We start from the raw sequence: 24,692 nt of genomic DNA on the forward strand, positions 1-24,692 counted from the left end.
GACTCTAATAGCAGTCCCTGCTCAAGAGCTATCTAATAAGAGTAGATTGCTAGCCCTTTGAGGGTAGAGACTGGTTCATTTTTGTTTTGTTATTTCCAGCATATAATAAATAATTATTTAATAAATAAATACTTGCACCAGTCCTAAAGTCAGGAGGATCCAAGTTCAAATCTAGCCTCAGACACTTAACACCTCCCAGCTGTGTGCTCCTGGGCAAGTCACTTAACCTCAGTTGCCTCAAAATTAAAAAAATAAATAAATACTTGAACTGAACTGAAGTTGGGATGAGATAGTAAAAGGACAGAACCAGGAAGTGAGTAGATGTCATGGATGAGAAGGGAGGAAAGTGGTAGAACAGGAGGACAGGGTTAAGTGAGCTTTGTGGCTACTGCCCAACACTCCTCATCCCTTGGGACCCACCTGCTGAAAAGCCCTGAGGAAGCCGTCTCTCTTCCCCATTAGCCCAGCAGCCCAAAGCCATGACAATGTAAAGCACATCTTTCTCTGCTTCTACTTCATGGCAGGCTATCTTCAAGGAAAGAGGAATTCATTACAGAGGGGGATCATATGGGAAAGAAAATGAATCCCTGGGAATGGAACAAAAGGAGAGATGATCTTTCCTGAATTTTGCTTCATTAAGCTTTTGTGAGTATTTGTAGTTAGGTTTTGTGTGTGTGTGTGTGTGTGTGTGAGCCATTGTGTTTTGTTCTGAATCTGGCTTAAAGAAACAAAACCCCCAAAACCCAGTGGACTAGGTGGGATGAAAGCAGTTGATAATCCACACACTGCAGTGCAGAGGTCATTTCCCAAACAAACAACAGAAGCAAAGTTAAGACTGTTTCCATACCTGGGGCCGATGTTCTCGTGTGGAGCACAGACTCGCTGGGCAGCAGATCTTTTGAATTGGAGGTGAATGGTGATTGTCTAAATGAATCTTCCGAAAAGAAAGGGCTGGGAGGGGGGAAAAAAAGTAAGCTTTTGTAAATGGAGGTTGCTAACAAATAAATGCAAACGTGGCCCCAGACATATACATAAAACTTTGGTCAATGGGTTTTGAGGGGATGGCATTCCAGAGTTTAGCAGGAGACTGGGTTCTGGGACAGGTCGATGACTATGACTTAAGCAAGTTTCATTAGTCAGACACTTTTTGTCTATTTCCTCAAGGAATTTTTATGACACAGGTTAAATATAGTATAACCCAAGTCCCAAAGTCCATTGGTGGGTGATTCTTCTCCATCAGTGGAGATTATCAATGCCCTACACTTACTTGCAAAAGGGGTGGGACAGAATTTATGAGAATGGGAGAGAGAGAACCCCAATCTCTTCAGTCTCCTTATGTTTCTTGGGGTATCTTTAGTTTCTTGAATATTTTTTTGGCTTTCCTAGTTCCTTTTTCTGCAAGTTTTATAATCCCTTCACTTACTTCTGGTTTTTGGTTTTGGAGTGAAGATAGACAATAGTAACTCCATTTTAGGCTGCTGGAGGGAAAACAAAACTCTGGGAAGAAGCTGATGAGAGAAGAGTGGATCTCTCTCTCCTCTCTCCAACTTCACAATCCACCCATGCAGGCAGGAGCCACTGATCTCGACAAATGAGGAGACAGTTCTATACCAATGAGCTTTGAGACTTGGGTTACAATAGGAAATATCTACTTTGAAGTGCCTTCTTTAGCATGATATGCTGACACACATGCTGGGACTCTTTGTTTTTCTTTTGTGCAAAGAATTCCATCTTTCCTTAGGATAAGCAGACAATCTTGTCAAAGGACACACACTTTATTTTCTCCCTAGTGGTGATGGATTTGTCCCGATTCACCCAGAACGGCACCTGATCCCTCTTGTGAGCAATAGAACATACATGAAAGATGGCTGGCAAGGGTCAGGGGTGGAATGTGTGGCCTTGGAGCTAAGAGAAATTAACAAATCCCCATGGAGTCTGAAACCATAGCCCTGGAAGCTCTGAACAGCTGAACCAACTGGTCATGACCAACAGAAAAGAATGAGATCCTCTTTAACGAGAGGATTTTTATACAATTCCATCTTAAACCTTATCTGAGCCAAGACAACCTCAAGCTTGTTCCCGGACTCAGAAAATATTATTTTAAGCATGTCACATAGCACAAGAAGACAGCAAAGGTGGAATTAGGAGGTGAGAGCTCACATTTAAATTAGTTTTAAAAATTGGTGGGGGCGGGAAATGGAAGGAGAGAGAGCAATGATTTCATCAATGTAAAGAATTGCCAGAATATGAAACTCCTTTCTATATAGACTGACAACTCAACTGGGACTTGTATTTTCTGAGAGTTACCTGGGGCAGATTAGAGGGTAAGTGATTTGTTCAAGATCACATGGATACTATGAGTCAGGGCTGTGGAAAAGAGCTGGCCAGTTGCACATACACACCCCCCCCCCACGCACACATGCTGCCTTTCACTGTGTAATACATTTAATTCATAAAATATAAAGTGCTATTTTTAAAAGTTTGAGTTAAAAGGCTGGATATCAGGCACATTTAAAAATTATGATTTAAAATGTATAATTAGGATTCATTTCTGAGTGTATATGACTTCCTTACATCAAAAAGATCCTAAACAAGTGTGTGGCTGCCTTTTCCAGTAGGGCTGACAAAGCAAATCATTTCATTTGAGAGAGTGTGGAAAGGGATTCTCTGGAATCAGAAAGAAGTAATTTTTCTTCCCAGATGTGATAACTACAAGTTTGAGATAGGAAAAAAAATAAAGCCCAAACTATGTGGCTTTCAAAGGGCTATAAGACTCTTAGCTATGATAAAGGTTTTCTCTTTACTTATACAGAATGAGAGAATTTTCAAGCTAGAAGGGACCCTAGAGATAACGTGGCCCAAACCCATCATTGCTCAGCTGAGAATGCCATGGCCCAGGAGGTTAAATAACCTACCTGAGACCACCTATCTAGTCGGTGGTTCTTTCCACAGCTCCACACTTCCTCCTTTGAGAGAGATCAGTAAAGATCTGCATCTGCAGACTCTAAGTACAGAGTAATAAAGTGTCACCCTAAGCTTCTGGGTGGGCAGTTACTAGGAGGATTATAAATTGTTAGCCTGTATGCTTGGCTGGCCACTCACCAGGTAACAGACAGATGCTCGCTATTAGTTCTGCCAGCATTCCCTGGTGGGAAGAATTAAGCCTCATTCTGATAGAAGGAGGAGAGGATGGAGCTGGTGCTTTAAAATGTGGTGGCGTCTTCTCTTTAGGACCAGCACAGGACCATTATGGAGCCCCGGCTTCACCAAGGGACAGATTAGAAGCGCAACACTTCTTAGCTTGCCTCATTCCTACAAGAAATAGTGGTGACATGGGAGATGCTAGAATGCAGTATTCAAAAGCAAGGATTAAAGAAGAGTTCAGAAATAAGGGTTACTGATGACTAAGATGAAGTAGGAAGTAAATAGATACCTAAAGATAATGTCTGATTTTAAATTTTTAAATCGAGGATTAAAATAAAGTACGAAGGGGTTTTTTGCTAGTGATTAACCTAATAATAGCTAGTAAAAAGAAAATTTTCTGGACTATTGCAAATATATCAAAAGTGCTCTATGGTTAATTAAAGCAGAAGATAAAACCTACCTACATCTCTTTTCCAAGTTAGGTGTTACAGAGACAAATGTAATGTAATAGCAGTAGAGATACTCAGAAATACATGAGAGACAAAAAAGAAATAAGGACAGATCCCATGACCCAACATGTCTAAACTCAAATGCATAAAAACTGCAGAACAAATACTAAAACAAGGAGGCAAATTTGAATTCATGGGTATTTTGGAAACTTGGTGCATTGAAACCCATGACTTTTAGAACAGAGGGTTAGTGTTTGTGTGTATGTATGTGTATGTATGTGTGTGTGTGTATGCAAGCACGCACACACACCCCTACAAACCTTGTAAAAAAATAACAGGATTGCTAATGGGGACAGAGAACAGTATATAATAGGAACATATTCTCATGTAAGGAACCAGAGGCCCAATTTATGATGGGAAGCATTTAAGAGTGGATCAATGGTGACAGAAACAGATACTATAGTCACTGAGTGTATCCTACAGACCACTGGGTCAGAAGGAGGCCATAAATGAAAAGTTGTAGAAACAGAGCAGGAAGCTCAGCACAAAGATGTGCTAAATATAGTAGATGAAGAACTCTAATTTTTCAAACATCTGCTGAAGCATATTAGGTTCAAACCAGAAGAGCTATTATTTCTTGACTTGCCTTAATGATATTTTGATCCTTTAGAACAGGGGTGGGGAGCAACAAATCAGTAATCATTTGCTAAGGCAACCACAAATGATGATGAGCTGAAAGGGAGGTACAACAACCTACCACTGCTTGAGTTCTACAAATTGACAATTTTATATGTCCCATGAATGATATTATAAATATCCAAACGACTCTTGGCAGAAATAAAGGTTGACCACCCCTGCTTTAGAAGATGGAAGAAGGAGGAGAAATGATATATGAACTTACTTCTTAGCTAAAGGAAGAACTGGTTGCTGAAACTTGTGATAGAGGTAAGAAAAATCAGGCATAATCTGACCAATAACACATTCCCCTCTCCCATAATCATCATCATCAAAAAAAAGTCAGCCCAAGAGAGCCAAGAAGCAATTAAGAATCAAATTCCTTTTTGGGAAGATTAGGGGGCAATTGGGGTTAAATTTTTAGACTTCATGCTCTTAGTGTCAAGCATCGGAGGCTGAATTTGAATTCAGATCCTCTTGACTCCAGAGCTAGTGCAATATCCACTGCTGCTCCAAGAATCAAATTCTGAAGACACAGTTAATTCAAATAAGAAGGAAGGGCAACTTGCCTCTAAAGAGAATGACCTGAAAAAACTGAAAGATCATGGAGACAATGTCATATAGTGGAAAGCAACTGAAACTGGAGTCATGGGACTCAGGTTTACATCTCCCAGATAATACTAATTTTGTGTGGGTGACCTTGGGCATAGCATGTCATTTAAATTCTTTGGGTCTCAGTTTCCTCATATGTAAAGTGAAGGAGTTAAACTAATTGACCTTTGAGATCTTTTTATCAAGCAATTTATATTTTTAAAAGGACAGGAAGAGAAATCAGAAGCGAGCATGGATAACAGAATGAGGGAGATGATACAACACTTATACATCACTATGGTAAGAACACATTTAGAATTCTACATTTGGTTCTGGATGCTGCATTTTTGGAGAGACACTGTTAAGCCCTAGAATGTTCAGGAGGCAACCAACCAGTATGTCAAAACACCTTAAGGATATACTCTATAAGAATCAAATGAAACGGGCGTGTTTAGCTTTAGATTAAGACTTCTGAGGTATGCGATAGTTGTTTGCACATGTTTGTAGGGCTGTCCCATAGGAGAAGGATTAAACTTGATCTGCCTAGCCCCAGAAAGTGGAGAAATGTGTGGAAATTTGCAAGAGGCAAATGTAGGGCCAGTGTAAGGCAAGTATCTCCTAAAAGACTATCCTGATGTCCACTAAGGGTAGGGTGGAAGGTTCCCTTTCACTGGAGGTTTCAAGTCTGTGTATAATGCATGTTCTGTATCATACATAGTGACAGCAACATTGTAATAATAATCAACTGTGAAAGACTCTGATAAATACAATGATCCATGACAATGCCAAAGGACTCATGATGAAAAATCTTATCCATTTCCAGGGAAAGAACTTGTGGAATCTTGAGTACAGATTAGAGCACATTTTCTTTTTGCACTTTTAAAATTTTTCTTGCCACCCCTCTGCCTCCTTTGCAATGTGGTTGATGTTGAAATATGTTTTAAATGACTTTACATGTATAATGAATATCATATTGCTTGCCTTTCTGGATGGATGAGAGGAGAGAATTTGGAACTCACAATAAAAAAAAAAAAAAAAAACTAGTGTTCTGGTGTAGCTACAGGTTGAATTCTAGGTGACTATGCAAGTTAGAAATCTTGAAGCGAACTCTGAAGTCGCTAGAAGAGAATGTTTCTTAATACATACTAGAATATTTCTTCAATACATTAATGACTTGTGATTTCATCACTATGGGTAGTCTTTCCAACAACACAGATAGTGACTCGTATAACTTAATAGATGGACCTTTGAGAATCATTGAGACATAAAAATCTATCATCTTATGGCTGATCTAGTGATGAACCTCTCTGAGCTTACCATAGCTTGTCCTCAGATAACAGGCCATCAGGCCATCTTTGAAGTGATTTCAGCTTGATAGAAGCTGCCAGAGTTTCTGCTCCATTGTCATAGCCCGTATGAATCTAAACTAAGTGCCATATTGTGATGTAATATTAAAGTAAGTATTGAGAGGAGATCATACTTGGGAGAGTTCCTGGGAATGACTTTTTTTAAAAAAAAATTTAATTGCCAAACAGGAGTAGAATAGCATTGTATCCTCTAATGATTTATTTAAACCCAGTATCCTCCATCCTTCAACTCAGATCCCTATCATCAGCTGCCCACAAGATATCTTCATTATGATGATCCGCTGGTGTGATAAACTAAACATGTCCAAATCCAATCCCATATCTTTCCCCCAATATCTGCACCCTTTTTTGACCACTCTCTTTTTATTAGTGGTACCCTGTACCTAATTGCCCATGTTCAGAATGAGCTATTTCCCCCCCCCCCCCTTCTCCTCTTGGCTCCCTCATAGTCAATCTCTTGCTAAGTCCAGGCCATTCTACCTCCACAATGTCTCTTTGATCCTTCCCCCTTCTCTGTCTCCCTTTCATTGCCTCAGTGCAGGCCCTCATTGCAGCTCAGTGAAACTTCCTGAGAGTTGTTCCTGCTTTCATTCTCTGTCTTTCACACCAGATTAATCTTCTTTATGGATGTATTTGGACATATCACTCCTTTGCTCACAAGTTTTCAATGAGTATTCTTAGCTTAATAAAGTTCCAATTGTACAGAATGGCATTCAAGGACCCATCTATGCCAAAAAATTTCCATTTCTATGCTTTTGTCCTAACTATTTTTTTGGGGGGGGATTGTGACTTCCCTTTCTTCTATCTATAGGATTTTTACTCAAAATGCAAAATGAAATAGTAATTTGGGACTTGGCTAATATAGGAATATTTTGCCCAACGAGGAACATTTGTTATATGTATTTTGTTTTACTTTTTTCCTAATAGAAGGTAGTGAGAGAGAAAATAAGTGTTTGTTAATTTTAAAAAGATGATTAAAAAATTCCTGCTCATCTACCCACTTTAAATACTTGCTTTTCTCCATGAATTTTCCCTGATCTCTCCCTACATTTGGGAATAACCTTTTCCTCCTTCCTTCTAGACCTTTACAGAACATTTATTTGCACCTCTCCTGTGCACATTATCCACCACTGTAAGTAATTTATTGTCATATTTCTCTTCTAGACAATAAGCTCCATGAGCATAGGGACCGTGTCTTATCTTCTCCAGTACTGACATAGTGCTATGTACAAAGTAAACAGGGAAAAATTCCTGTTGAATTACAGATAGATATTCTTTTTTTAAAAAAGAAGCCCTGTTTTCACTGAAATGATCAGAATGGATAATGTTTAAAAGGATAAAGTAATCATGTTCTAAATAATTTTCTAACCTGGATATCACGTTAGAAGTTTGAAGAAAAGAAATAAGATTTAAAAGGAGACATTATATTCTGAAGATAAACTATGACAAAAGGGTCACCAATATTTCATGGGGCTGAGAGTCAATGGAGAAATTTCAAGAAGCCCAAAAAAGCTTGATGTAGGGACGCCCAGCAAATCTGGGAGTAATTAACAGAGCACCAGACAAAGAAAATCTCTATCTTCCTTTTTCTTGGGCCCCTTTTCCATCTGCTTTGAGGTTTTTTTTTACCTATTGATGAAATTGTTGGCTTTATAGCATGCAGAGCACTTTAGAATCATTCGGTATCTTCAATAAATGCCCCATGGGAAGCAGTAACTACAAAAATCCTGGATATGCTAGCTACCATATTCATACCTCGTTGTCAGCAGCGTTCTCTCCCCCATCCAGTTATCAAGGGCATATCAATACTGTGGACATGTTTCACCCAAGAAGAATATGTATTCCTTGAGGGCTGGGATTTATTTTTTTCTGGTATTTGTATCCAGGTAATTGTAAGCATTTAACAAATGCTCATTGAACTAGTTTAACTCAAAATTTTGCCTCTTTAGAAATTTCAGATGTATCCCTAGCAAATAATTTCTAGGATCTGGGCATTCTAGAGTAGTATATTTCTAGCCTACTCCCTAAGTTAAGGTTAAAGCCACATCAAGATTTAATGATATATAGACATTGACTCTATGGTAAGAGATAATATTAATTAGTCAAGGCATTGAATCCAAGGAAAGACAAGCACACAACAGTATTGATGTCACAAGATGTATTTAAGCCTACTGTTATACATGGAAACAAAATCACTCTCATAGTATCCAAAGTAGGTAGGCCCTGAAATATTAAGACACACACCCTTTGGGAAATGGAGGGGACTGAGGGAATTAGGACAGCAAATGGTTAATTATAAGAATTGGGTGAAATTGATAGATGCAAGGAGTTTTCTCACAATTGTATACCTCAAGCAACCTACATGTCTTATCTGAAAGCTGGTCCCACATTGATCAATCGATTGTTTTCATGTTCCTTTGATTACCTACAGACATTTGAAAGGAATGAGACATCTTTTATTTCTGAATTCGGGGAAATGTACCTATTTGCTCATCTCCTCCCAACTTGGAAAGTCCCTTTATGCAATTAGACATTGGATCACCTAAGATTGTATTGTATTGTATTTTTAGTTATTTGGTCTTTTAAAATTGTTTTTAATGTATAAAAGTCTGTCTCCCCCTTTATTTGTAGTCCAAACCTGAGTTGAGGAGGTTTGGTCTCTGTTGAGTAATTGGAATACACTGCTGAATAAATTAATATGTTTAGAGGATAGAACTTTTGTTTCCTTGGTCATTTCATCCTCCACCCTCTATATCCTCCATGTTAGAACTAGAGCTCTGGGGAGATGAGTGGGTAGAGAAAAACTCTCCTTCCCACCTCTACATATACATTTCTGAGCATGCTGTGCTTCTAACTCATTTGATGACTGCATGCTAGGGTTAAATCCAAAAGAACTTTGGTTATCCTAAGCCGTGTATGTATTTTGAGAGATCAGAAGGGGCTAACCTTACAATTCTAATATTAGATTAGCAATACCAAGCAATTTAATTTTTAAGATGATGTAGCAATATTTCTTAAGCCTTTCTCCTTTTCACCTTATAAGTCATTGTGTCTGATCTAGGAGGAAGCACTATTCAGTCTGGTCCTGCAGAAATATACTATATATTCCATCTTCTAGAAGCAGAGTTATAGCTAGAATTTTTGCACCTGGAGCAAGTAGCACAAATTGCATCCAGGATAAGAGGCATAGGAAGGGTTGAGACAGGAGACAAGTTCCATCACAGTGGGGTGAGGTTACTGCTGGGATAGCCGCTGTGGGAGTAAGGAAGAGGGTGATGGGGGAGAAGGATCTCTCCCCAGTCCTCCCCCAGGTTAATATTTCAACTAAATTAGTCTTGTTAAAGAGGTGACACATTTTCTTGTTTCTATGATATTAAAGGACTGGGAATGGGCAAAGGTCCAGTCACTCTGTTCAGGTTATGGCTCTACACAGAAGTCGCGTTGAAGTTATTCAGGTCTTCACAGTGATGAACAACAGTGTAGAAAAAATAACAGAAATTACAGGCTATCTGACAACAAGGTCAAATCAGTCTTGCAAATAACAAGTTGGGGGGAAAGAATTAATGAAATAACTCAGTGCACATAAACCAATGCATATGTGGATCATGTTCTTAAAAAGCTATAGTATTCCCCCGTAGGACTCAGTTGATTCTACCAATTGGCAAATTCAACTTTAAATTATTTAGTTATTGTATATATATATTATATTTTATATAATTATTTAAATTATTAAAGGGAAGATTATCCATTGTCCTTTTTCTTTTACCCTTTAACTTCCTGTTTGCTGGTCATTTTCTTGTTAAAAGGAACTGCTTCCTGAATGCGAGTAAAAGAAAATAAAAAAGGCAAAGAGTAAATCTGTCAATCGGGCTCTTCATTAATAGCTTTGGAAAAAAGTTTGGAGCATTAAGGAAATACTGTTTGTGTTGATGTTTATAAACAGAAGCTTTCACACTTACTCTAGCAATAGATCCTCCTTGTAAATAAAATCAACACTCAACATCCCAGGTTCACCTTGACCCTGAACTGTAGCAGCTACCTGTAAGACTGAGTTAATTGGCATAAACAGTATACTATTCAATAATAAACATGCTTCAAGCTGTAGGGCTGCACCTAAGGCTCTGGGCACCTCAGATCTCTCATTTTTTTTTTTTTTTGTTGTTCTCTTTCTCCCTCTCTCTCTCCCCCTCCCTTTTCCTCTTCCCTCTTCTTTCTCCCTCTTCTCCCTCTCTCCCTCCCTCTTCCCTTCCCTTCTCCCTTTTCCCTCTCCCCTCTCTTCTCTCCCCTTCCTGTCCCTCTCCACCTCCCTCTCCCCTCTCCCCTCTCCTTCTGCTTCTCCCTGTCCCTCTCCTCTCCCTGACCCTGTCCCTGTCCCTCTCCCCTCTCCCTCCCTTCCTCTCTCTCTCTCTCTCTCTCTCCTTCTTTTCTTCTTCTTTTCTCTCTTCCTCTTCTTTCTCTCTTTCCCTCCTTTCTTCCCTCTCTCTCTCCCTGCCTTCTCCTTCTTCTCTCTTTCTCCCTCCCTTTCCCCGGTTTTTCTCTATCTCTTTCTTCCTTTCTCTTTCTTTTCTTCCCTTCCTTCTCCTCCTTCTCATGCTTCCTTTCTTTCTGCCTTTCTTTTTGTCAATGCCAGTCATATAATATAGATTTAGCCATTTCTGTTCCTAACAAATGTGGGGATGCTTCTTGATGGGCTTATTTACTTTTCTTTTGCAGAAGAAAGGCCTAGAATATTGATGGGAAATCCTTGCACATTTGCCTGGAAAATCCTTGGTAACTATACTGTCTAAAGAGTCATTAGATCTCAGAGATGTGAATAGAAAGGATTTACTACACTAAATAATAAAATGGTTCATAATAGATCATAGCAAAATGAATCACTATTTAGTGCAGAGTGTCAAGTAGGGCACAAAAATGATTCTTTACCACGTAAATGCCAATATAGATGTCAGCCTTTTGAAGTCCTCTCTTCCCAAATGAAATAGTTCCATTAAACAAGCATTCTGCAAAACCCACCATATGCAGACCACTGCACTTGGTGATGGCAGGTGGGGGTGAGGGGCAGGGGAGAAAGGGAGGCAGTGTGAAACATAGATGAGATTTGATGTCTGTTCTCATAAAAGTTATGACCTAGTTGGGGGACATGACACAAATATTAAGAAAAGGGATAAAAATGACAAACATCTCTATTATAGCCTCTAGTAGGTTCTCTATCATATATTATAGTTTAAATTCTACTTGTACTATATATAGCTCACTTCCATTCACTTTTTAAGGGATGAATCTAAACAAAACATGCATTTTTTTTCTTTCTAAAGATAGCAACCTTCTCCAGAGTTCTAATTTGATTGATATGGAGGAAGATGAACAAAAGTATTTATTTTTTATATTTTTCTATTTATGTCCTGACACAGTTCAGGTTTAAGGAGCAGTAGAAACCAAAGGCTTGTTTAGCACTTAGAAAAAAACCACAACTGTATATTATAGAATTCCTCTTAAGGAAGAAAATTGGAAGCCTTCTTTGAACATGTTGAACACCAAAAAATTGAATATATCTTAATCGATAAGAAATGCTATTATCAATGTGAAATGCAAAGAAGATTCAGTTATTTAAATGCAGGTAGACCATTAAATAGTTAAAGCAAAGGTCAAAATCAAGATAAAATTGAAAGACAGGATAGGAACTGCAAGAAGACATTGTGGATAACTTTGACTGTGTCACCCAACCTATTAAAATAAGCTGTTGATGTTGAAAAACAGGAAACAGAAAAAGGCAGAAATATTGATCTTGATCATCACCATTCCCTACACAAGTTCAACTGATATAAATAAATGTCTGATAACTGATGTCCATGCCAAGCAGAGACACAATAGCAGTCAGAGGCTAATAATGATTTGGAATGCAAATTCATTTATAAAATATTAAGGAGGATGATAGAAGAATATTATAAGCAATGCTACCTCATTAAAACAATGAAAAATAATAGAGGAAAAAAAAGGCAAGCCTACAGGAAGCTTGGCGTGAATTCCAACTAAGATAACATTAACCCAAGAGCATTCACAAACGAAACTGGAATGATAACAAACAAGTCGCGGCACCAACCCAACAATGAGTATATGCAGGAGTTTGTAGGAGGACATCTAAGAAATATGATCACAAAAGGAGGTGGATCAGTTATACAGCAGAAACTAGGGATAACGACAGAGTCCAAAGTATATTGGGATTCACAGCATATTAAAGAGTTAGAGGAATGCCTCTGGCATGTTGAATAGGAGTGGAGGATCTGTGAGACAGCTTGAACAAGAATCACATAAAAGGTAGGGCTGGCTGGTAACCTGCGCAGGTGGAAGGGCTGTTCTCATTGAGGAGATCTCAGGTTTCTGGAGGTACATAAGGACAAAGAAGAAAACTCTTGGGACATGAAAGAGACACAGATTACAAACAGCAAAGCAGGATGAAAATTGTGAGGGTGGGGTGAGCTGGGGGAAACAAAATTAAACTTGCATTGTAATAAATGTTTGTTTAGCTCTGTCATGTTTTTGTTTAGTTCTGCTGTGGTGCAGAATGCAATATAAGTCTACTGTAAGTAAGAGCTCAGGATGAGTGGTTTCTATTATCTTTTAAGGCAAATCACCTACAAGTAATATACTGGTTTCTGACTGTTCTATCTACCAACAAAGGCCCCTTTCTCTTTTTCCATAGTAAGTGGAAAATTGGAAAATGATCTCTCTCATCTGGTGAGAATAGCTGATATCTGTCCATTTTAAACATATATACCAAATTATATACCTCAACGGGCTCTTTCATATGTTTCAAATAGCCAGAGAAAATACAGGGACAGACAGGGTAGCTTTATAGTATTCATTTAGAAAAGGCTGTGGCTTTTTTTTAAAGAAAGAAAAAAATAAAAGTTGATGGAGCTGTCTGTTTTTCAGAATAGGAACTGGAAGGCCCAAGTTGGTGGTGGGAACATTCTGTGATAGTTGCTCATTCCTTCTTAACAATAGCTTCTTTTCCTCTAATTCCCCTCAGCCTTTAATCCAAATAATAGCTCAGGTCAGGTGAGAGGATGACAATTTCAGACTCTGAGTTAAATAAAAGGAAAGAAGCTACTACAGTCATTTTATTTTCCAATTCTGAGGAGATTTCACCACTTTACTTTTGGAGGCTAAAGGGGCTGTCGGTGCTCTTATGTGGGAGTGAAGAAGATCCCAGACTAAGAGCGATGACAAACTCAGAAGAACCTCATGAATAAGGAAATGGTTTCCTACACGTATGGTGACTTGGTGATGACAAAGCATTGTCCCACAGGATCTTGTTTGAATTTTCTAAAGCTCTCATGAGATTGGGAAGGCAAGAAGGAAGGGAGTCTGGGAGTTCATCAGTCAGGAACTTCTTGTGTGAAAATGCCCTCCAAGTAGTCGGGCATCTGCTTTACAATTTGTAGTCTAAAAGAGTCGCTGAGAACACTGAGAGATTACATCGTCTAGGCCACAGGGGTCCTCAAACTTTTTAAATAGGGGGCCAGTTCACTGTCCCTCAGACTGTTGGAGGGCTGGACTATAGTAAAAACAAAAACTTTGTTTTGTGGGCCTTTAAATAAAGAAACTTCATAGCCCTGGGTGAGGGACATAAATGTCCTCAGCTCCCACATCTGGCCTGCGGGCCGTAGTTTGAAGACCCCTGGGCGGTCATATTGCATGATGTGTCAGAGCTATTACTTCAGTCCCAATCTTCCAAAATTCAATTCTAATTGTTTAGTCACACTGCCATTCTACAGAAATGGAAAACTGAGTTTTAGAAAGTTAAATGACTTAGGGACACATGAAGAAGCTCCTTATGACCCATGATCCCACAATGTCTGAAAATCCTATTTTTACCAGTGGTGTTTGGCTTGGAAGCCTTTAAAGAAACAGGAACAGTAATGATTCCAATGCTAATTAATCTTGAGCAACTGGAAATCCTAGATTGGAGCTTTTCTCTCCAATCTGATCCAGGGCTGGAGTGGGGGAGAACGGAACTCTAGTCAGTGTTGCCACTTGAGGGCAGACTTCTATCAACCTGCAGCGTGCATTGAGACTGTTTTTCTTTAGTTTTTTGGAAGGTATCTAAGAGGAAAGGGGGAAGAGGGAGGACCTTTTTTTTTTTTTCTACTTCTCTGATGTGGGTGGACACTCATCTAGTGTGTGCATTTTTGTTTTTAAAGAAAATAAGACATTAAAAAAAATAAACTTAATTTATATTTATGGACAAGGATCGTGGAGCCTGCAAGCCTGCCTAAGAACCCATGGCCCCAGGCGTGGAGTCTCAGCAGCAACTCCCACTGCTTCCGGCTTGGGCACCTAGGCGGGCACCTTGGCAGACACCTCCAGCCCTGAACCCAAAGGCAGGGAGGGGCTGCAGAATGCTCCAAGAGAAAGGACAGGTGGAAGGGAGGGGGAGAGAATATCAACTGAAATTTGGGGTTTAAAATCTGATGATCAATATTCTGCCTTAAAATGCTTTGGGATAGGGGAAGCACTGGTCCTTCTGGAGGACCCATTTGGGAAAAACAGTAACCAGAGGCAACTGCTTCCAAAAGGCAGAATGCAGGAATAAATAAATGTATTTAAATCCTGTTATCAGTAACACCAGTTCCAACTTCAGAAGGCAAAATTTTCAGGCAAGGGAGGGAGTTTGATTTTGCCCATGTCAAGGTGGGGTAGTGCACGAAGGAATGGGATATGTCCCGTATACATTTTAGCAATCTCTTCAAATTTCTTTTTTGAAAAGTAAGGTTGTTTTACACTTGAGGTTTTTTTTTTCCTAGTAGGGCCAATACGGTACACCCTAAAACAAAAACTTTTCAAGAAACAGATCCCTTTCCCTCCAATTCTAGCATTTACCCATTGTGGAACCAGGAAACTTTTCAGGACAGGGAACACAATCCAAAGCTCCATCAAGTGCAGCATTGTGAGGAGGCCAGGGTGTGTGGGAGGCTGTGCCAACTGCAGACCCAAGTAAGCGGATCCAGCAGGCCCGGATACACTAAAGGTCAGCCTCCTAGACGGAGAGACCTGGATCTTGGGTGGAATCACACTCTCCTGGACAATGGGGCCAGTGAGTCTGCTGAGGGGTCTGAGCGCTGATCAGCTCATCCGACAGCCCAGAGAGGCTCTTGGGCACTTGGGAGTTGGCTGAAAATGCCAGCAAACCCAGCCACTGCATCCCTCAATCTTCCCTTCCCTGAACTACCCTCCCCTCACTGCTCAGCTATCTTACCCTGCCACACAGGTCACTGCCTTACTATTTATTATATTTTTGGCAGATTAAGAACACCAGAGACATTTTTCAGAGAAAACCACTGCTAGGAAAATAGAATCAAAGCCAGTACTTATCTGTAATACTTATTTGTAGGCCTTCAAATTTGCCACCTATCTGTGGGTTAGGTTAAAAAAGAGAGAGAATTACTTCAAAGTAGAGAACTAAGGGAGATGAGAATAATAATTTTGAGTTTGAGGTGTGTGTGTGGTGTGTGTGTGTGTGTGTGTGTGTGTGTAATGTGTATATATGTGTATAGGTGTTGGAAGGAGAGTGACAGAGGAAAAGTGGAATAAAGAAGAAAAATTCCAAGCCTACTACAAGATCCTTAAAAGAAGGGGTTCTGAGTTTTCTCATGTTCTAACTTTGTAATTTTTGACCATAATTATATGTAGCAAGTATAGGGAGAAGTAAGGTTATGTGTCTTGTATATAATAGGCAATTAATAAATAACTGCAGGATTTGATTAGCTTTTATAAAATGATGAGCAAATCAAGTAGAACCAATGTACAAAGAGGACTTGCAAATGGAAGATTCCCAGTGTAGTTCTTTATGTCATTCTGGGGATAGTCAGTGAAAATATTAAGAACCTCTGGCTTTAAGATTATTCGAGATAAAAAAGGAGTTTCCAATTTCACATTTCAGCTTTCAAAAATATTAATATCACTGAATGGATGTGAGTTGTAGAACATTGGTCAACAATGGCTTCTGAAGAATTAAAAATGGGCTTCACAAATAAGGTCATGGAATGGAGTAAGCTTTGATCTATAATCAAGAAGGAAATTCGAGTAAGAAGCACGCTAAAGGTTGAATGTCATCAGAGACATATATGACTGAAAAAGTTTAAAAAGGCTTGAAAGATGCATAGAAGATAGAGTATTGGCTTCAGTGTCAGAAAGAACTAGGCCACTTAAAACAATTTTCTAAGATCAGCTATCACTTAGCAGGAACAAAATCTGCCTTGATAGAGAGAGGGGGTAGTCCTGCTTCACTGGGTCTTCCCTTTGGAATTAAATCACAGCCTGATCCAAGAATGAAAAAGAAAAGAAAAAGATGGACTCACCACATAGCAAGAGTATGGGATCATAGTGGATTGTACAAGGACTTCACTAGTGCTCTCTTGATGTCAAGTGAAAGCAAGAAGGTCCCAGTACATTGTACTGGAGAAATAAATGTCTCTTGATCTGATTGTGTCATTTTCCATATCTTAACCCTTAAACTTCCCCCTTTGTAGGATGGAAACAAGCATTTATTAAATGCCTGCTATGTATTGGGCACTACACTAAGCATTTTAATAAATATCCAATTTAATTCTTACAACATCATAAGAAATAAGTTCTATTATCCCCATTCTACAGTTCAGGTAGAAATTAAGTTACTTTCTGAGGGTAACACAGTTACTAAGTATCTGAAGCTGGATTTGAATTCTTTTCTTCCTGATTACAGACCTAATGCTCTAGCCACTGTTTCTTCAGTTGTTCTTGTAACAAAGAAAAAAAATTCCATTGAAAAACCAACTAAAACAGCCTCCACGTATGTAACATCCTGAACTAGAAGTGTGCTTTATCATCTTTCTTCTGTAATCACGATTAAATGGGCTATTACATTTTGAAATGTCCAATTTAAGATCTTTGCCTCATAAGAACATGAAACACTTTAAATGTCTCTTGATGAAATTGGATAGAATTAAGTTAATATGACATGGCTTCATAAAGTAAATAGTTGCTAGAGATCTGTCTAATTCCAAGATTCTGTGCCTGGGAATTAGACTTATTTTCTGTTAACTTTTATCAACATTACAAAAAAATTTGCAAATCTAGCTCCTGGGAAAACATCAGAGTTTGAATATTTCTGAGAGAATATTGGATTTTAGTTAAGTAATGTAGAGAGTACAATCCAAAGCACACAAAAATATTCCCTCCTTTAATTTCTAGAAATTGGGAAATTTACATTTTGGTCTATTCTACAAAGTATGACACTTACTGATTTCTCTTTAACTGAACTATTTCTTTCATCTAGCTATGGAGAGCAGGAAGAGTTAGATAAACACCTAAGAGCTTGAGACTAAAGCTAGCTAGGTGTGACAAGTATTCTTATAGGTATGCAATCTTATACACACATTAACATTGAATTATTGATGGGGAAAACGAAAACAAGTAACAAAGAGAGGGTTTTTGGCAGCCATCACTAGCTGTTCACAGTGTTACACAACACTGTGGATGTCCCTTCACCCGCCAGGAGCTATCTGATCTTATTCTTACTCTAGGGTTCCATTTTCCTATTCCGATTTTATCCAACATCTGCCAGAGTGATGGTCCATATAAAAAAAAAAGGAGATATTTTAATGACATCACCTATCATGTATTTCATCTATAATCAAATACAGGGTCTAGGCTTACAATTGGAAAAGAAACAAATTCAAGATGTCCTTATTGCCCTGAATTATGAACTTTGTTGGTAGTTTTCACTAGCATATTCTCCCTCCCCCCACTCCACCCCATCTCATTTGTCAGATAGAATGGCATTAAGAACACTCATCCCATTAGCTCTATCTGTATACTGTCTCAAAGGAAACTCAACTTTCTTTCTATTTGATTGGATTTTCTGGGCACTGGAGTCATATATCAAAGGTCTTGCTCTTTTAGCATTTATAGTGAGGTTCTGACTAAATGGTTATTTCAGCTGTGGTGCTCCTTATTGGGGCCACAAACCAGGAAGGGATGAGAACATGGTGTTCTTGTACCATGTCACACATTTCAGTGATTCTTGTTGCTATTTGGCTGACTCCATCACTCACTTGGGTGGGTCTTTTTTGCTCCTTCACTTTCAGTGAGGGGATTCTGTTTTCTATGGCAGAGGAAAAGCTTTTCAGAGAGCAAAAGCTTAGAAATTCTCAAAATCAGTTCTCAGAACACTGCCAATAGAGAACTGTGTACAACCAAGTCAATGATCTGTGTTTAAAAAAGGCTGGGGTAAATAAAAATCACAGGTAATCCCCAAATTTAGTAGATATTAATTTCATCTTCCATTTCTGCCAATATTAAAAAATAAATAAAACCAAGTAGCAGAATGAAACACTGGAATGAAATATTTTTGTCTTCTCCCTTTCACTATGTGAAATAATAAGTCACAATGATGATAATAATAATAAACCACAAAATGGGAAAGAAAAATTTGCCAGAACAGAAAAGATACAGTGAAGTCAGAGGCACGGATGACTAACCCTTGGACAATAGATCATTAAGAAAAAGCCTATATAAATTCTTTCTATGCCTGAATCTGGAATTCTAGTCCTTACTACTTTCAATCTGACTAGTATGACTTTGGACAAGTCAGTTCCACTTTCTGAGCCATGGTTTCACTTTCTGTTAAATGAGAAAAATGTTGACTTTTTCAAAAAAAAGTTTTATGGATGCCTTTTTTAAAAAAAACATCTTGATTATTTCTAGATATAACTCCTCCAACCTCTCAATCAATGAGTTTCACTTTTCTTGCAACAAAGAAAATTAGGTAAGCAAAAATCACCAACTGAGTGATTGAATCTCACATCATTCTCTTCAATAAAAGGAGACCAGTACATTCTCTTTTCTTTTTTTTTTTTTAATCAAGGAATAGGATTGGTTACTATAAACAGAAAATGTTTAGCTTTGTTATAATGTTTGAATTTAAGGAAGCTGGAGCAGATGACCTAAAATATACCTTCTAGTTTTAAATCCGATGATCCTAAAAGTTGTTTCCATTTTGATTGTACCTCAGTAAGGGACCAATGGAAGACCAAACTATGTCCATACCATCTTAAATTTGGGGGTAGCAGGAATTATAAAAGAGTGTTAAACAATTATAGTGATAGAAAAATATTTACTAAAGTAGAAGGGAAACTTTTTTTTTTTAAATTAATCAAAGACACTTCTTTTTGAATCATATTTGAATCAAGAATTCACTAAACAAAGAAATTCAAGGTTTCACTTCTGGCAAGGTTTTTTTGGACTCTGCTGAGGGCAAATTTCAGAGATTCACCTTAAAAACTACACTCTTATAACTGCATCTAGGCAAATCCAATAACAAAATGGAAATCAAAACTAAATTACCAACCACTCCGGGCAGTGCTTCTGAACAGTCAGCTTCTTCTGAGAAACTGGAAAAAGGAAATCCTTTACCCAGTCACTGGACTAAACACTGAAAGAAGTCAAGACATGGAAACTCTGATGTTTGCTCAAGGTTCTTTTGGAAGGAATTATAAGCTGTCCTTAAGAGCTAGCTTCATATGTGTCAAGTGAGAATCCCGATCTCAATCAGAAATCACCTTCCAAAAGGGCCTCAAAATGACATAATCATTGAAACAAGACACTGTAACACAATGAATAAGAACACTTTTTTCTTTCCCAATATTAGTTGACACAGGATAAGAAGGCTTTTTGGTAGGGAGTGCCATGATAATTTATTTCATGTGGGAAAAAAAAGGTGAAAATAAAGGAAACAGTATGAATAGTTAGAGGAGAGAGCTGGGAATTAGTTTAGCAATGAAAAGGAAAGCTGTAAAGTGATTTTAAAAATGTACTGGAGATGTTGAGAAGTCAGTTCTATAAATATGTGTAAGAAGAGGGGTGATATAGTATGGTAGATAGAGTTGACCTCAGACTGAGGTCCAAGTCTAGCTGCTGATACATATAAGTTGTGGGACGAGGCAGGTAACTTAAACTCTCAGTAATCTAAGGAAGTCTCTAAGTTACAAAGGAGCTGTTGATTTGCATCGAAGCAGGAAGTTTCTATGTTGGAGGCTCCATGCACATATGAAAAAAGTCACAGATCTGGCTCAGTGGATCAAGAATTCAGTTACAATGAAATTAAAATCTTCCAGGTTTTCCTATTTTTTTTTAAAAAAAGAAACTTTGGGAATAGGGATAATTTGCATTACTCCTTATTCATCACCTTCTAGCAACAAAAGAGTAAGGATTCCTTCAGTTTTGGAAAAAAAATTCTAAAAAAAATCTCTGGCAGCAATCCAAAGTAAATTCAAAGTCAAAGACATTCTTTGCCTGAGCCTTATAGTATGTTCTCTTGGCCACCTACAGTCTTCCTTCTTTCCTTTTCCCAGGAAACATTTATTCCTATAATCATAAAACCATACTCAGTTTTATAAATAACATCACATACAGATACCAATAGTGCTCGAATATCATCAAATTTGATTACAGAGTCAGGCTTATACAGAATCATATGGAGAAAATTGAAAGTAATTTCCCTCCCACTTGATCAACTAGAAAGTTCCTTTGTTCTCGGTGTCTTTACCAGGGAGTTTTAAGGTTGGGGTAGAGTTCCATTTGGAGAGTCAATTTAATAACTGTCTATTATCCTTGTCTCTCAACTAAGCATGAATACTTAGTACTACTAGAACTATCTTCCACACTTGTGCTTCTATACTGGGAAAAGCCATCACCATACTTTTATTGCATTAATACCTGGTCCTTTGCCCTGGAAAGCCCTGTATTATGCAAGTTGGTGTTGTTTTATTTGATTAGTATCAAGTATCTGTTATTTGATACTAATCAAAAGTTCCAATTAAAAGAAGAAAAAATAGAACATGAGCCAAGGGTTTTGAAAGAATGCTACTCAACTCATTACCTGTGTGACCTTGATTGAATAAGTCACTTTTTTCTTGCCCTCTGTTTCCTAAAAGAAATTGTTTTACTTGCATAATGAACATATTTTCCCCCTAAAGTTCTTGTTTTTTGCTTTTCTTCTTCTCTTGTTCTTTACTTCTGTATATTGGACCAGATGATTTCATGTCCTTTTCAGTTCACAATCAATCATGAACAAGCATTCATTGAGTACCTACTATGTGCCAACATTGTGCTAAGTGCCTGAGATACAAAGATGAAAATAGAACAGTATCTGTGAAGCCTAAGAACCCATGGGAGATAGCACAAATAATACCACATTCTCCAATCCTCACCCTACACCCCGAGAAAGGGAACTCAGTCTTTTCTTCCTGTTTATAATTGTAGGAACCAAACTTTGGCACCTCCGTGTGTCGGAGAAGGTGACATTTGGGTCATGTGATAAACAAGAGAGAGGTTGGGACATTTCCTCTGATGTCATTGACCTTCCAACTTTCTCCAAAACTGAAATCATGTACAAAGACAAGAATCTAAAAGAAGGTAAAAATAAATCCACCAACCTGTGAACTAGCCTCTATTCTGAGCTCACTCAGACCCTTCCTCATGTGCTTCACTTTCCACAGTGAGGCTTAATTAGCCCCTTCCCAAACACCTTCCCCCCCCATACCCACACTTAGACCCCCCCACACATACAAATTTGAACTCAACTCTATACTCCACCTCTCTGCTGTCTTTGCAGGGCCATGGAGACCTGTTTGGACTAGGACAGATAGCCAATTGGCCTCTGTGGCCATCCAGACAATGAGTGCTAATGGGGCCATGCAGCCAGCAGTGTGATGGACGGCATTTTGCGCTGCAAAAGATCTCTGCAGGAGAGCCAGGAAAGGAGGGAAAGGAGCAAGATGTGTGTCTGAGCTGGAAATAATGCTCACCATCCTATTCTACATTCTATTATTCCCATCCCCCCAGCCTCAGAAAACCAAACTATAAAAATCAACACAACAGTGCCCACGTAGCAATTCTCTGAACTGCCAGTCTTGGACCAAAGGACTGAGGAACGCAGGGAACAGCAAAGGGCACCAAGACAGGATACAGCGTGAGTGTGTGTGGGTAGGGTGCTATGTGACACCCCAGTAAGTCCAAGGGAAAGCATCCAACATCCAGCTGGGGCCAATTCTGTCCACCCAAAAGACATTTGTGGTGAAGACTCAGGCTGGTGTTCCATAAATTGCCCAGCATGGGTTAAGGCTAAACCTTTGCTCTGAGATTCTGGGAGTGAGTCAGAGACTCAGAAAGTGAGTAATAGGAGAAAATAAGGGGAAAAAAGACTGAAATTATTAAAAATTTCAGGAAGAAGAAAACTCAAAGATTTTGAACAGAAGCAAATAATTTGACAAGGAATCATTAATAGCAGAAAGAAATATGGTCTCCAGATCAAATAAATGAATCTAGACATCCATGAATAAATACTGCAAAACAAAGGAACATGATTCAATACTTGATGAGACAGAAGATCTTGTAGAATTTAAAGAGCATATGGGACCACAATACACTGCTCCTAAGTGGTGCAAAAGAGAAAAGAGAATTGTTAAGATCAGAATTTATGACCTCAGAAGCAAAAATAATGGGCAGAATAGAAAAACTGGAATCTGCAGTGGCAAGTTTTAGCAAAGAAACAAAAAAGAGAACAATAGATTGGGAGTACAAATATACAGAAGTAAAGGACAATCTAGAAGAAGAAAAGCAAAAAACAAGAACGTTAGGAAAATATGCTAAAATATATTGATCTCAAAGAGAGGATGCATAGAGAAAAACCTAAGGATCTTCGGTTTCCAAGAAGAGCATGACAAGTCAAAAACCTTAATATCATAATGCATGAATAAAATAAGAGAACTGCCCATAATTTCTGAACACAGAAAATGAAATATCAATGGAAAGAATTTATAGATTACCACCAGAAAAAACAAAACAAAACAAAAACAAGGCTGCAAATTCCAAAATACATAGTGGCTAAATTCAATTAAATTAAAAAATGACAAGTTCTGCAAGCCATCAGGAGAAAAATCTTTGCATATTAATGAAAGGAAATTTACACAACATAAGACTATTCTGAGCCCACTAGAAAATGTAGGAGGGAATGGAATAATGTGTTCTTAAGAGCAACTGAGCTCAGAGTGATCTCCCTTGCAAATCTGAGCTTAACCATAAATGAAAAAAGGTAGATATTCAATGATAAAGAAGTGTTTGAAACATCTTTGAGAAAGAAAACCAGATCAGAAGAGATTATTTGCTTCTCAAATACCCCAAACATTAGAAAATCAGGAGGAAGGAAAGCAGCAGCCAAGAACAGCTATAGCAGCAAAATGACAACAGAGAGACCAGGAAGAGACTTCTTTCTAAATGTACACAGGAATAAAAGCAGAAACCTGATGGAAGTAAGAGTGAAGAAGAAGACAAAACATCATGGAGAGAATTTGGCAACATTCTGCCAACAGGTAAATCAATTTTTTTCTTTATAATATAGAACTATACAAAAAAGGAGGAAGGGAATGTCAAGAGGCAGGAAGGAATGTATGATGTGCTGTGGTCAAACTGAGGGCTAAGAATAAATAGAAGGTGAGCCATGTAGTCTCAGGAAGACAAAAGCCTGCAAGGAAGTAGGGGAGGAATTGAAGAGGGATTTGATTTGGTGGTGGGAAGGAATTTTTAATGAATGCTCCTATAGATGAAAAGAACTGATCTGTAAAGGGGAATGGGGATCTTGTGCTGAGTATGGACTGAGGGATTTGATGCTTAAAATGTCCATGCATCCTACCTTAGCATGGAAGAAGGTAGAACTCTTGAGGGCAACTGGCAGCCGGGAAATAAGGAAGGGATGGACCCTTGGGTTGAAGCAAATGAGGAAAAAAGGTAACAGGGAAGGGTAAAAGAGAGGTGAGCTACAAAATTGGGGGGTATGGCAGAGGAAGGGTACTACCATAGAGTATTATCCTCTCCATCATGTAAAATAATAAGCCCTGTTGTGGCAGTGAGGCATAATGGAAAAGGGGATTCTGTAGGGCAAGCTTTCAAAGGCAGTGGAAGAAACTACCTAAGGAGGAGAATTTAGAAGGGATTCCTTGGAAGTTTTGATTATATGAAAATAGAATCTAGATAATTATAAGGTCATGAGTCAGAGAATGAGGATTTTTGAGAAGATCAATAAAGAAGAAAGTGAGAAAAATCTTTTTTTGGAAAGGGGCACAAAAATGAAATAAAAAAAAAACCTAATGAACTGTAATAATTGAAAGGGAAAAGAGGGAAGAAGTGGGGAAGAACTATATAACCAGAAAAAAGCAAGCAAGAAAACGGAACTAATAAGTAAAACTTCAAAGGGAAAGAGGTTACAAACAGGAAGAGACAAGGTGAGAGGGGAAAAGCCAGCGGGAACAGAATTGCTTAAAAATAAAGATTAAGGTAAATTAATTGAAAGAAAACAGTACTGAAAGAAAAAAATCATAACCTGAAAAACTCCAATATTAGAGACAAATGGAGGAAAATATAAACCTAA

At 38.4% G+C, this 24,692-nt stretch overlaps 1 protein-coding gene across 3 annotated transcripts in view; it reads right to left on the bottom strand.

Moving 5' to 3' along the window:
- The window catches only part of ZNF827 (zinc finger protein 827), a 256,084-nt gene that overhangs the window by 75,379 nt on the left and 156,013 nt on the right, over nt 1-24,692 (bottom strand). For all 3 annotated transcript variants that reach the window (XM_031942030.1, XM_031942029.1, XM_031942031.1), the window contains one exon: nt 848-951. In XM_031942030.1, coding sequence (XP_031797890.1) covers nt 848-951 — 104 coding nt within the window. The remainder of the gene's footprint in view (nt 1-847; nt 952-24,692) is intronic.

This window comes from Sarcophilus harrisii, chromosome 6 (assembly GCF_902635505.1).
Source record: "Sarcophilus harrisii chromosome 6, mSarHar1.11, whole genome shotgun sequence".
Lineage (NCBI taxonomy): Eukaryota > Metazoa > Chordata > Mammalia > Dasyuromorphia > Dasyuridae > Sarcophilus > Sarcophilus harrisii.